Here is an 11,973-nt window from a genome sequence, read left to right as displayed (position 1 = left end):
CAGCAGTGGAGGGAGCAGGGGGACCGGCTGGGGACCGCGACAGGTGGCAGTGAAGTCTGGCCCGAGCCAGAGGAAGAGTAACTCAAAGAAGAGAGACTGACCGATGCAGCTGCCTGGGACTCAGCCTCCGTGGAACCATGAAGCAAGGTTCAGAGCACCCGAATCGTAAAAGATTGAAATGTTGCCTCAGCAACATGGCAATGGGGGTTTTCTCTACTGGGTGGGGTACTGGCGATTTTAACATTTTTTCTACCTCTCTTTGAATTTCTTGTATAATGACCATGGGTCACTGTTTCAAATGTTTAAACATATTGTCATGTGTTTAAATATATGTAAAATTCGCTTAATGTTTTAAAATGAAAGGAAAAAGTTTTAAACACAACTTACAACCTACCTCTCAGCTAGGGCGTAGGTGGGAGCCAGGTGAGTCCTGCGCCTGGAATGATCTCCTGTTCTCCACGTCGAGCACGGCCCTCCTTTCCCTACTCTTGGAAAAATAAGGATTTCCCCAGGGAAGTGAGTCAACCAAAGGCTTCTGAAGCTAAGCCTTAGGAAGTCTGTGTTTTCTCTCTCGAGTCCGTCGGAGCTGGGGAAACACCGGACACAGAGTATGTGCTCAGCGAAAGTTCTGGAGGCCTCATGAAGACACCACCTGGCAGAAAGCCTACAATAATAATAACTAACATTCATTTGCTGCTTAGTGGGTACAAAGCATTCTTTTGAATGCTTTGCTTGAATTGATTTATTGGAACCTCAGAGTGGCCCGAAGTGATAGGTACCCAGTGGTCAGGGAATTAATCCAAGGCCAGCAAACTAGGAAGCAGAGCCACTGGGCTCTGTGTTCCTTGCTGTTAACCACTACACAAAGCTTCAGCGGCTCTCAGCTGCCTTGGGATCATGCCCTATGTGCTCAGCTAGGCCTTCATGGTCCCTGTGAAGCTCTGTGGCCTCTTTCTTCTGGCTCCTGCTCAAGAGATGTTTGCCATTGCCCAAACACCTCTGCACCTTTGCACTTGCCTGCCCCTGTCTACTTTGGTGCATCTCATTCCCTCTTCTGGTCCTGCCCCCGCTTCTTCCAGACCTGAAGAATCCCCATTATTTCTGCAAGGCTTACCTCAAGTGTCCCCTCCCTGGTGTTGGATGCCCCTTTCCTGGCTTCCGCGGTACCAGGGTGTGCCTCTGTCACTGCCCTCATGCACTTCTGATGCCGTTTACACGTTTGCCTGCGGCCCCCTCTAGACTGGAAGCTGAGGGAAGGCAGAGACTGGTCCTGTCTGCCTGTGCGTCCCTTAGCACGTTTCCCAGCAACTGGCACATGGTAGGTTTGCTGGCTGGCTGGACGGACGAACAGATAGATGAATGGATGAGCAGTGAGACGGACAAGCAGATGGGTGTCTGGACAAACAGACAGGGAGACAGGTGTCTTCTGGGTGGAAGACAGAGATGACAATTGGATGGGAAGTAACGGAAGCCGTGCTCTGAGCCTGCCTCTCCTGTCCCCACCTTATCCCTTGCATCTCTCGCCCCTCTTCCCACAGCTTTTCCTGAACCCTATGAGTATGGATGGGGCTGTTTCACTTATCCTGTCCCTCAAGAGGAACCCCAAATCCAAGATGGAAGAGATCGACATTTCCGTGAGTGATCAGACGGCGCTTGCTAGCACCAGGGCGCACGCCGGGGCCACCAAGAGCTCTATCCCTCCCACAAGTGCTCCCGTGACAAGGTCACTCCTTTTGGAGTACAACTTGGCCCTCTCTCGGGGTCCTTTTAGCAGGAGTAGCCACTCCCTCCGTAACTTCACGGTGTGACATCCCAGACCGGAGCCCGGGTGGGTCTGGGAGCAGAAAGAGCAGAGACCGAGAAGGGATCCCGAGAGCAGCCTTCGCTCACCGCCTGCCCAGCTCGTGGACAGCCCTGGCTCCAGGACGGTTCCAGAATCACAGAACTTTTAGAATCTGTGTAGTTAACACACACATAATCTGTATTTGTATCCCATGACATGGGCCCCCTGAGAGTAGAAGGTAAGGGTTAACCCCCCGATGGAGGAGGGAGGCCCGAGGAAGAGACGACACTGGGCCAGGTGTTCTTGCCTGGATCATCAGACAGGTGGCAGCTGGTCCTCTGCTTTATACCGGTCCCTCCCTGCCCCCCAAGTGAGCTTCTATGCCCCAGCTCATCGGACCCCACTCTGGGAGGTGGGTGGAGTTTTCTCATGTTCCAGAGCGACCATGACCACAATATTGCAGTCCGGGGGCTCACACGATAGAAATGTATTATCTCACAGTTCCGTAAACCAAGGCCCAGGATCAAGGTGTTGGCAGGATTGGCTCCTGCAGAGGACTATGAGGAAGAGGGTTTGATGCTTCTCCCAGCTTCTGGCCATTTGCTGGCAATTGTGGATGTTCCTTGGCTTGTAAGAGCATCATCCTGACTGCCTTCAGCTTCAGATGGCGTTCTCCCTGTGTGCATGTCTGTCTCTGTTTCCAAATGTCCTTTTTAGAAGGACACCAGTCACAGTGGATTAGGGTCCACTCCAATAACCTCATCTTGACTCCATCCTCTAAAAAGACCCTATTTCCAAATAAGATCACCTTCACAGGTATAGGGGATTAGGACTTCAGTATCTCGTTGGTGGGAACGCAGTTCAACCCATAACAAGAACTTTTCCTCATCCTTCTATGTATAAGGAAAGTGAAACAGAGAAGTTAGGTCACTTGCCCAGGATCACAAAGGCAAGCGAGAAACTTGACAAGGGGTAAACCCAGGGCTTCTGCCTCTTGCTCTAGAGTTCTATCAAGAGACAGTGTTAAAGTCAGGTTACATTATTTTAACGTCCCACAAATACGATGTTTTGCCAAGATTTTATTGCCATGCAATAGTATTAGTGATGGTATTTTGAAGATTTAAGCCCAGGCTCCTTGGAACTGAGTAATAAGTGAAATTTGGACTTAGGTTTGCCCCAATTATAAAACATTGGAAAAACACCCCTGCTTTTCTTTTCCCTTTGTTCTCTTCCCCTTGCTCCCTGCCCCCGGGGTCCACCCTTGCTCACAGTCTGTCTCCTCAGGGGCCCTCTGCCCACCCTCACCCAATAGCTCTGGCCTTGCACCCCCCCATGCTGCCTTAGCCCCCACCCACCCTGCTTCTGAGGCATTTGCTGTCCCCCGAAGCCTGCCCCAGTGCAGGCTGGAAGGCATGTCCTATGGCACTGTCTTGCCATCTGAGGGAACGTTTAGAAGCGGTGCTATTTGGCTAATCCCAGATGGCACACGACGCCACGAGCTGGGATCACCCTGCTCCCTTAAAAGCCTACCAGCCGCACAGACAGGTCTGAATTAGACTTTTCCCTCCCTTTTGTCATCTCTCCTGATGTAACTCTAAACAGTGTTGGAACCCCTTCATTGTAGATGAACTTTCTCTAGAATACCTACAAACTGGGATGAGGTAAGCCTTCAGCCCTTAAGCACGGGTTTAATTATCTGAAGTGGCAAATAATTCCTCAGAACCACATCTGAGGAATGAGACGGGCTCACCCAACCAGGGGAGGCTCGCTTGGGCCAAACACTGCTTCACAGAACACGTCTTCTCCCGTGGCCTATCACCCCGCTCGGAGGGCACTTCCAAAAGGGGAGTTCCCAGTGAGTTTTGAGTCAGGACGGGGTGGTTGGGATGAGGAATCCGCTTCCGGGGCATCTGCTCTAAAGTCCAATATGGTGTAGAAATGGACATTTCAGGGCTTTTGTCTCGGGCGCCGTCTCCTACCCCCATAGCTGGGTATCATCTGTCACACGCAGACACTGAGGCTCGCCCCCCAAGAGCCGAGGAGACAGTGTGGGGCAGGCTGCCCCTCAGCCGGAACAGCCGATCAAAATCACGTGCGAACCTTACAAGTCAAATTGCAAGCTCTGAGAACAACGAAGGACCCCAGCCTAGGAGCAGCACTGCAGAACAAGCTGGAAAAGAAAACAAAAAACAACAACAAAAAAAATCCCCAAACCAAAACCTCTGCTTTTGGCTTGGATGCACCTGCTGGTCTGAGGGGGCGGAGAGGTGGGGAGGGGGCCGGGGCGTGGAGATGATACAGTGGATGGCTTCCTCATGTTGGGTCCCCTCTCTTCCTGCCTCAGAATGTGCTGGTGTCTGAGCAGTTCCTAAAAATATTGGACGGGGTGTGTGCCATCCACCCCCAGCTGGATGTGCTGTACAAGTCCGTGCAAGGCTTCTCTACCAAGAAAGCGCTCCTCCAGTGGACGAACCCCATGAAACTGATCCAGGTGAGCCCTTGCCTTCCTCCCCGAGACCCCAAGGACCCAGAGGCTCCCCTCCCCCAAAGCGTCTGCACAGTCCTCTCTGACAAGGAACGTCTCAGACGTGGAGTGTTCCTTGTGGATGTTGGTTCCCCCAGCAGTGCTTCCCGGCTCCCCGAGGAAGGGGCCATCTGGGACCTGGCTGGAGGGGAGGGGAGGGGAGGAGAGGGCCGGTCTTGGAACAGGATGGTTTCTACCAGCTCCTCCAACCAAGGCAAGTCGCTGCGCTCTCTGAGCCCCAGTCTCTTCTTGTGGAAAACAGGTAGAACAACACGACTCACCCCAGAAGGGCTGTGGAGAGCCCATTCTGTTAAACACACATGAAGGGCTTAGAGCCATGCCTGGCCAATAATAAGCGTCCAGCAAAGGCAAGCTCTTGCCAATGAGTGGTAAGGATGGCCAAGACACTCCCCGGCTCCCCCGCCCCCGCCGTGGTAAGGACAGCTATTGGATGGCTCTGGCTAAGGAGAGACTCTCAGGTCCTTTCTATCTCGTGGTCACCTGCTCCTAGCTCAAGTCTCAGATCACAGGAGGCAAGTGGAACCCATGGAAATGAGAAATCAGTTTTAGAGCTGCAAGGTCGCTTGTCGGGTCTGATCAGCTCACAGAGGAGCATCAGCGCAGGCTGGTGTTCCCACTCCGGACTCTCGCCGGCAGCCGGGTGGACGGGCCCCTGCTGGGTGCCCCACTGGCTGCTATCTGGGGTGATGCCGCGCCCATGCGGGTCCTATGGGCTGTGTGCTGCTGGGGCTGCTTCCTGCTCCTTGGTTGGTCTGCTCTGTGCCTTAGCCTCCAGGACAAAATTGAAAAGCCCTGCGTGCAAAATATTGTTGTGTGGAAAGTTCTAGAAGACGGGGTATCAAGTATCTTCACGAGTCAGATGACATCAATGAAACCAAGGGAAAACCACAGGAATGGAGTTCTGAGATGTGAAGTGGGGGCCCCACCCTGTGTTTAAAACAGCATAGAAATCTTTAGGAATCTCATAAGAATTCCAGATTAGAGACCAAATCTGATGTGCAATGGAAAACATAGTCCTTCCCATCGGGGGGGCGGGGGGCAACAGTCTGGTTGGGAGGATGGGACAGATGTGGTAACTTTTCAGAGATATATGACAAATAATAAATGAGTGACAGACAGCAAATATCATCCAAGTCCAGAGCAGAGGCCATTGTGGGATTAGGCAAACAGAAAAGGACACGTCTTGGGGAAGGGCCTTGAAGAGCAGAAAGGATTCAGGTGAGTGACAGCGACAGGGAGGAAGTTCTGGGAATAGGATTCCCACCAGCAAAGGAGCTGGGGGTGGTACACACCATGTGCTTGGGGGATGGGCAGGACCACGCGGCTCCAGCAAAAGAACCCCGTGGTTCCAGGCTCCTGCAAAGCCTGGCAGTCAAGGGAGGCGGGGGCTGGCTGGGGCTCATTGTTGGGATTTGATCCCACAGGGCGTAGGGAGCCAGTGATAGTTGCTGAGCAGTGGGAGATGTGAATCCAGCAGGACTGAGGGATAAGTTTTCAGGCAATGGAGAGGAAATGAACCGAAGAGGGTAAAGATGAGAGAGGGAACGCCACTGAGGACACTGTGATCGCATGCTGGGTATGATAACAGCATTCTAGAGTGGTGCTCTGCCTGAGAGCGGCAGTGGAAGTGGAGGGACTGATGTCGCAGGTACCATTATGGGGCATCTCCAGGATTCGGTGAATATTTGGGTACATGGTGCATGCGGGTGAGTGTGTGTCAGTATGTGTGTGTTCGGAGAAGGAAGGCTTGTCGTGATAGGAGAGAGCCAAAGACAACCCCAAGAGTTCGAACCCAGGCGACTAGAAAAATTGACAAGGGAAGCAGAGTCTTCTCTGGCCGCACCCTCTCTCCCTACTCCTCCCTGCTGGCTCTGCACAGTTGAGCCCCACGGGATTTCCCCATGTTTATCTACACCAGTTCTCGCTCAACCTCAGGCCGGTGCACACGCATGTTCCTCCGCCTGGAACACCCTTCCTCCTGCCTTCTGTGTCTCACTCGCTCCTACTCTTCCTCTAGGTCTCTACTCAAGTTCACGTCCTCGGGCAACCCTTCCAGATTCCCTAGTCGGGAGTGCTAGCCCCTCTCTGAACCCGTCCAGGGCAGGAGCAATGATGGGTTGTATCAGTAGCACCTACCAGAGCCACGGGCCCTTCTTGAGCTGGCCAAGCTCTTGTTGCTGACCACACAAGCCACTCTAACTGGTTTTAAGCAAAGAGGGATATATTACCAGAGACCGACCCCAGAAAGGTGGAGGGGGGCTGAAGAAACAGACTACTAGTTTAGGTTCCAGAAATGGCTCCCCCAATCCCCCACATGGGCTGCCAGTGTGGAGGCAGCTTCTGCTGTGAACAGGAGGCTGCCCAGTGGGGAATCAGCTGCCGAATCAGGCCCGCCCCACAGCTGCCTCCAGCCTGCTCAGACCTCTCACACAAGCCTCCCCTGGCAGCTTGGTGAAACGCATCTGATTCAGTCGCCTAGCTGCAAGGGAGGTTAGGGAAGGTCCGTGTTTAGCTCTGCAGTGTCTGCCTCATGGAGCTGCGTGTGTGGAGGGGACCGGATTCATGGCGGCTCACCCGTGGGGTCCCCCCCAGGGCTGGCAACCGCTGGGAGGGTCGAGCTGCCTGAGAGTCACCTGGGACGTGTTGGCCTGTGGAGCTAGTGGGTGTCAGCATGGACTTGTGGGCAGCTGAGCCGCTCAGGATGCTGAAGCCAGGTCCCTCCGGGGGGAGAGGCAGCGCACCCCAGAGGGGTTGGTGGGGGGAGGCAAGAGCAGGACTGAGGACTGGTCCCTGAGGAGTTCCCCAGCGAGCATGCTATCTGCGGGAATGTCTGTCAGTCCAGCTGGGCCTCAAAGGCCCGTCGAGAGTGCAAGGGGAAGAGACACGTACACATACTTCAGAAGGACCCCAAAAGAATGTTTGAATGATACGGAAGAAGTGTTCACGGTGTATTAGTACAATGCGTTCTATAAGAGTATGGACGATAGGAAGATGTTGGATGGATGGAGAGACAGGTAATAGATGATAAATGAATGATAGATAGACAGACAGACAGAACAAACAGCAGGGACTCTAATTCTTCCCTCTTTGGAGTTGCCTGGAGATCCTGCTCCGCGGAGTGGGGGCTCCTGGAAAGAGAGCAAATCCCCAGAGCCGTCATGGCGGGCAGCTCGCCACGCCTCACCCTGTGCGGGGCTCCTGGGCTCAGGCAACCGCCACACACAGGAGACTTGGGCTCCCCCGTCTCCTTCGTACACCTCCCCTCCGCTTGCTAGGCTGCCCCTTTGGCAGGGGGCGGCGGGTGGGGCGGTGGGCGGTGAGTGGGTGTTCTAAAGTCAGTTGTGTGCTCCTGGGGTCTCCTGCTTCTCTCAGAGCTATGCCGACCAGCACAAAATCACAGTCCTCGACTTCTTCAAGAGCTTGAACCCTAAGGGAATGATGACGATGCCTGTGGGGGACTTCCGGAAGGCCATGATACAGGTGTGCGGACCCCTGTGGCTATAGCCCAGGGGGTGGGGGGTGGTGTCTGTGTGTCTGTCCGTCCGTGCGTCTGTGTGTTTCTGTGTCTGCATGTGTGTCTGTCTGTGTGTGTTTCTGTGTCTGTGTGTATCTGTCTGTGTATATTTGTGTGTGTGTCTGCGTATATCTGTGTGTCTGCATGTGTTTGTGTATCTCTGCGTCTGTCTCTGTGTGTGTCTGTGTGTGCCTGTGCTGTCTATGTGTCTGTGTATCTGTATGTGTGAATATCCGTGTGCGTGTGTGTTTCTGTGTCTGTGCGTATCTCCATGTCTGTCCATGTGTCTGTGTGTCTGCATGTCTGTCTGTCTGGGTGTGTGTGTCTGTGTGTATGTCTGTCTTTCTGTCTGTGTCGGGGGGCTGCTGACCTTGCCTGGTCCATCCACCCCTTCAGCAGGACATGGTCCCCGTAAACCTGCACCAAGTCAGGGAGCTGATAAAGAAGCTGGATGACAAGACAGGCATGGTGAACTTCAGGTCAGTGTGGGCCCAGGGGCCATCTGATCCCGCTTCTGCCCGGTAAGCCCCGCCGCACCCCCCAACCCCACAGGCGCCCGGGGCTGAGCTGAGCTCCAGGTGCACCCTGCACTCCATGAGGCGACCTCACCTCCATGGAAGCAGCTGGCTGCACTCTCCGGGGCTCCCAAGCCCACCCCACGGTCTGCCCTCTGCCTCAGCTTCCCCTCAACCACAGGCTGCTGGCTGCAGGGCCAGACTCTGGGGACACAGTGAGGTGACACACCGGAGTGCATGGCTAGACCCCGGCGTGTTGGGAGGGGTCTGCAGGTCCCCTGGGAGCCCAAAGAGGAGGATCACTCCGGCAGGAACTGTTGTGGTTCGGTGGTTTGTGACATAGTCTCCATCCCTTAAAGAGACAGGAAGGGTCTGGGATAGCAGTCATAGGGATAACGACACTGTCCATGGGCCCTGTGCTCTGCGGGCCACCAGGCCTGCCCAGGTGCCCTAGCGGCTGTCGTCGCCTGCACGCGGTGACGGACACTGAGCTTTGGAGAAGGGCAGCACGGGAGCTCAGTGCGCACACAGGACGCGGCAGCTGTGCCCTTTGAAGCCAGGCCTGTGTGCTGGACCTCCTCGCCGAGGCCTGCCGATTGGGCTCCCATCTGGCCCCGCAGCTGCGTATCTTATAGTGTCCTTCGGGAGCTCTAGCCAAGGGATCCCCTCTGGCCCTGCCCCATAAGCCCTCCCCGGGTACCTCTCTGTCCTGTGCCCCAATCAGCGTGTGTGTGGGTGATATAGTGGTTTAAAACAGGCTCCGGGGCCAGACCACCTGAGGCCCCAGGCCAGCCCCACTCCTGGGCATGTTACCCAGACTCCTCGGGCTTCAGTTTCCCCATCTGTACTATGAAACTCATGATAGTATTCACGGCTTCGGAGTTTTTGAAGACTGAATGGATGAACGCCTATAAAACGTTAAGAACGTTACCTGGCATGTGGCAGGCTCAGGGGACACACATGTTTTCTTACAAATTACTGCACCCTCACACACACACTGTTTCTTATGTCTCATAAATAGACCCATGTTATCACGTTCCTCTGAACTTGCTTTGCCTCCCAGTCTGTCTTGGCAGTCTTTCCAGGTTTGTACATTTAGAACCATCTCTGTCTTTTTAAATGCCATGTGCTAGTTCATAGCACAGACATCTCATCCTTGAAGCTCAATTTTATGGACGTTTAAAGCATTTCCATTGTTTTGCCACCACAAATAAGACTGTAACCAGCATCCTTTTGTCTATGGCGTTGGCCCCAGTCTCTCTCACAAGGGCTCGGCACAGCGGATCCCGTGCAATCCCTGTGCCGAAGGGGGTGCACGTTCTGAATGTCAACCTACAGCCAAACCCTTGCCAACAACGTGAACCAGCTCACTGCCCCGTCCCCGGGCCGGCACGGAGACTTACCCAAGTTCAACCCTCTGCCACCAGGAGGGGTGGGCGGACACATGGTCTCTCGTGGATCGGAGTCTGCCTAGACATTCCCGCCAGCCTGCCCCGAGCCTTCACTGACACTTTGTATCCCCTCACCTTTCAAACCAGTCTCCTGAACACGGCGAAGCCATAGCAACAAGTCTGGTCTGGAAAGAAGTCCTGGCGACCCAGAAGTCCTGGCAAGTCAGACGGTGGCAGGGAGGAAGCGGAGATCTGTCTGAAACCCCCGTAGACACACATCAATGCCAGGCTGTGAGCGAGCCAATAAAGTCTGCCTGGGTCTCCGCGTCTCTGGGCTGCTGGTGGGGTGCCCTTCCCCCGGGGGCAGCACGGCCTCATCTGAGTGACCAGCAGGGGGCGCATCCTCAGCAGCCTTGGTGAAGCTGTGAAAACAAATTGGGAATGCGATGGGGTTGTTGCTAGGCAGCAAGAGAAAAGCGGGGAGTGGGAGCAGGGGAGACCAGTGCAAAACAGTGGTCATCATAGTAAACGTAAACTGTGTCCAGGAGAGAGACTTCTGAGATGCTGGAAGCTGCGGTTGAGGGAACAGATGCTCATGAAACGAGATCGGGGACCTCTGGAAGCAAAATGCTGAGGGGCCACGTGGAGAGAGCCCAGGATGGGAGACGGAGACCTGGTATGTGGTCGTGGCCTGGCGCTACCTAGCCACCTGACCTTGGAGCCTTATGCTTCCATCTGAAAAGTAGGACAGCTGAACAAAAGGCTTCCTAATCTGTTCTGGGGAATCCATTACTCCGCACTTCTTTTCTAAAATTCCTTGGAAGCTAGGGAGAAAAGGGCTGCTTAGCATAAAATCAGAGATAGTCAAGACCAGCCTGAGCTGCACAGGTAGGGGGATGGGTACCTTAAAGGCTTCTGATCAACCTGGCCAGTTATCTTTGTGGATCAACAAAGGCAGGGACCAAAGCATGCATTTCTGTAGCACCACACAACACCTGGCACTTGGCAGATGCTCAATAAAACCCACGGAATGGACAAATGCACGCACGTGGCAATCGTTTGGGGCAGGTGATGGGAAACTGGGAAAATTGGGGGGTAACCAAGAACCGACGCTTGGAGCACCGGTGGAGTGCCAGACCAGCGTCTAGGCACCCAGTTACCACCCTGGGTTCCACTTTGCGTCACTGGGGGTCGAGCTGATGCCAAGACCTCTCTGCACATGGGGCAGAACCGTTATTCGAAGTAATTCATGCCTCCTCCCCACAGTGCATTTTCCCCCTTCCCTTCCTTAATCGACATGTTAGTCTGTGGTTGAATTTCCATTGCTTGGGTGGCATGGGAGCTCGGAGTCAAAATGAGGATAATGAAAGAAAAGAAATGCAATAAGGGATTTGAGGGCTGAAGCTCACATCTACCATACTCCTCAGGGTATGTAGATGTCTTGTGCTCCAACTCCACAAATAAATCGAATCCCTTTGAAGTCAGGCTATGTCTTTTAAGTTTATTATAATCTATAAATTTCTCCATCAAGTCTCCTGCCCATACTGAGCATCCAAAAATTGCTGGTGTCTAGTGGAACCCTGAGGATTATGAAGCCACAGAGTATCAGAATTTGAGGACTGTGGGCCACGGATCAGTAAAACAGCAAAGTTTTCTCAAGATGCTTTTAATCCATCTCTTGCATAAAAATGAAAAGGCAGCAATCCTCTGATCAAATGTTATTTTTTGTTTGGGTAGCTTTGGGAGAATTATGGAGATCTAGGGAAGCTAAAATCCACCCCTACCACCACGCCCGACCTTCCAGGCCTTCCCTTGACACTGCCACCCCCAAGTGGGTGAAGGATGGCCAAGCCAAAAAAAACCTGCCTTGTAACCGCCTGGGAGCCTTCCCAAAATGGGAGTAATTCCCACGAGTGGCCAGTAGGTGTCAGGTCAGCTCCAGAAGTCCTGGTGAGCCAGTCTTTTCCAGATCTTACAGACTGTTCTATGGGCTTTGCCGCCCACTTTCTATGATTCCCCCACAAGACCCCCACCTGAAATCTGAGCCCCGTAGGGTCCAGCAGCCTGACACTTGGGCAAACCTCTCCAAGGCTCAGTGTTGTCCTTGTGAATTGAGATTTTTAACACCTATCGTTTCTCCCTTGCTGTAAGGAAGAAGATCAAGGGGCTGGTAAAAACCGTAAACATTCAGTCCCCTCCCTTATTCAGCCCACCCTGGAGCTGGG

At 53.7% G+C, this 11,973-nt stretch overlaps 1 protein-coding gene across 7 annotated transcripts in view; it reads left to right on the top strand.

The window, feature by feature from the left end:
* The window catches only part of LRRC74A (leucine rich repeat containing 74A), a 34,157-nt gene extending 22,744 nt beyond the window's left edge, over window positions 1-11,413 (top strand). For 2 of the 7 annotated variants that reach the window (XM_032344854.1, XM_032344856.1), the window contains exons 11-15: window positions 1,539-1,634; window positions 4,128-4,274; window positions 7,701-7,808; window positions 8,239-8,321; window positions 9,613-11,114. In XM_032344854.1, the coding sequence (XP_032200745.1) occupies window positions 1,539-1,634; window positions 4,128-4,274; window positions 7,701-7,808; window positions 8,239-8,321; window positions 9,613-9,718 (540 nt within the window). In that variant the 3' untranslated portion in view covers window positions 9,719-11,114. Of the gene's footprint in view, window positions 1-1,538; window positions 1,635-4,127; window positions 4,275-7,700; window positions 7,809-8,238; window positions 8,322-9,612; window positions 11,115-11,279 lie in introns of those variants that run through there. The other 5 variants (XM_032344855.1, XM_032344853.1, XM_032344851.1 and 2 more) reach the window with 4 other exon arrangements.
* Window positions 11,414-11,973: the final 560 nt, after the last annotated feature.

The sequence above is a fragment of the Mustela erminea genome, chromosome 5 (assembly GCF_009829155.1).
Source record: "Mustela erminea isolate mMusErm1 chromosome 5, mMusErm1.Pri, whole genome shotgun sequence".
Taxonomy (NCBI): Eukaryota; Metazoa; Chordata; class Mammalia; order Carnivora; family Mustelidae; genus Mustela; species Mustela erminea.
This window is presented reverse-complemented; position numbering and strand designations above follow the sequence as displayed.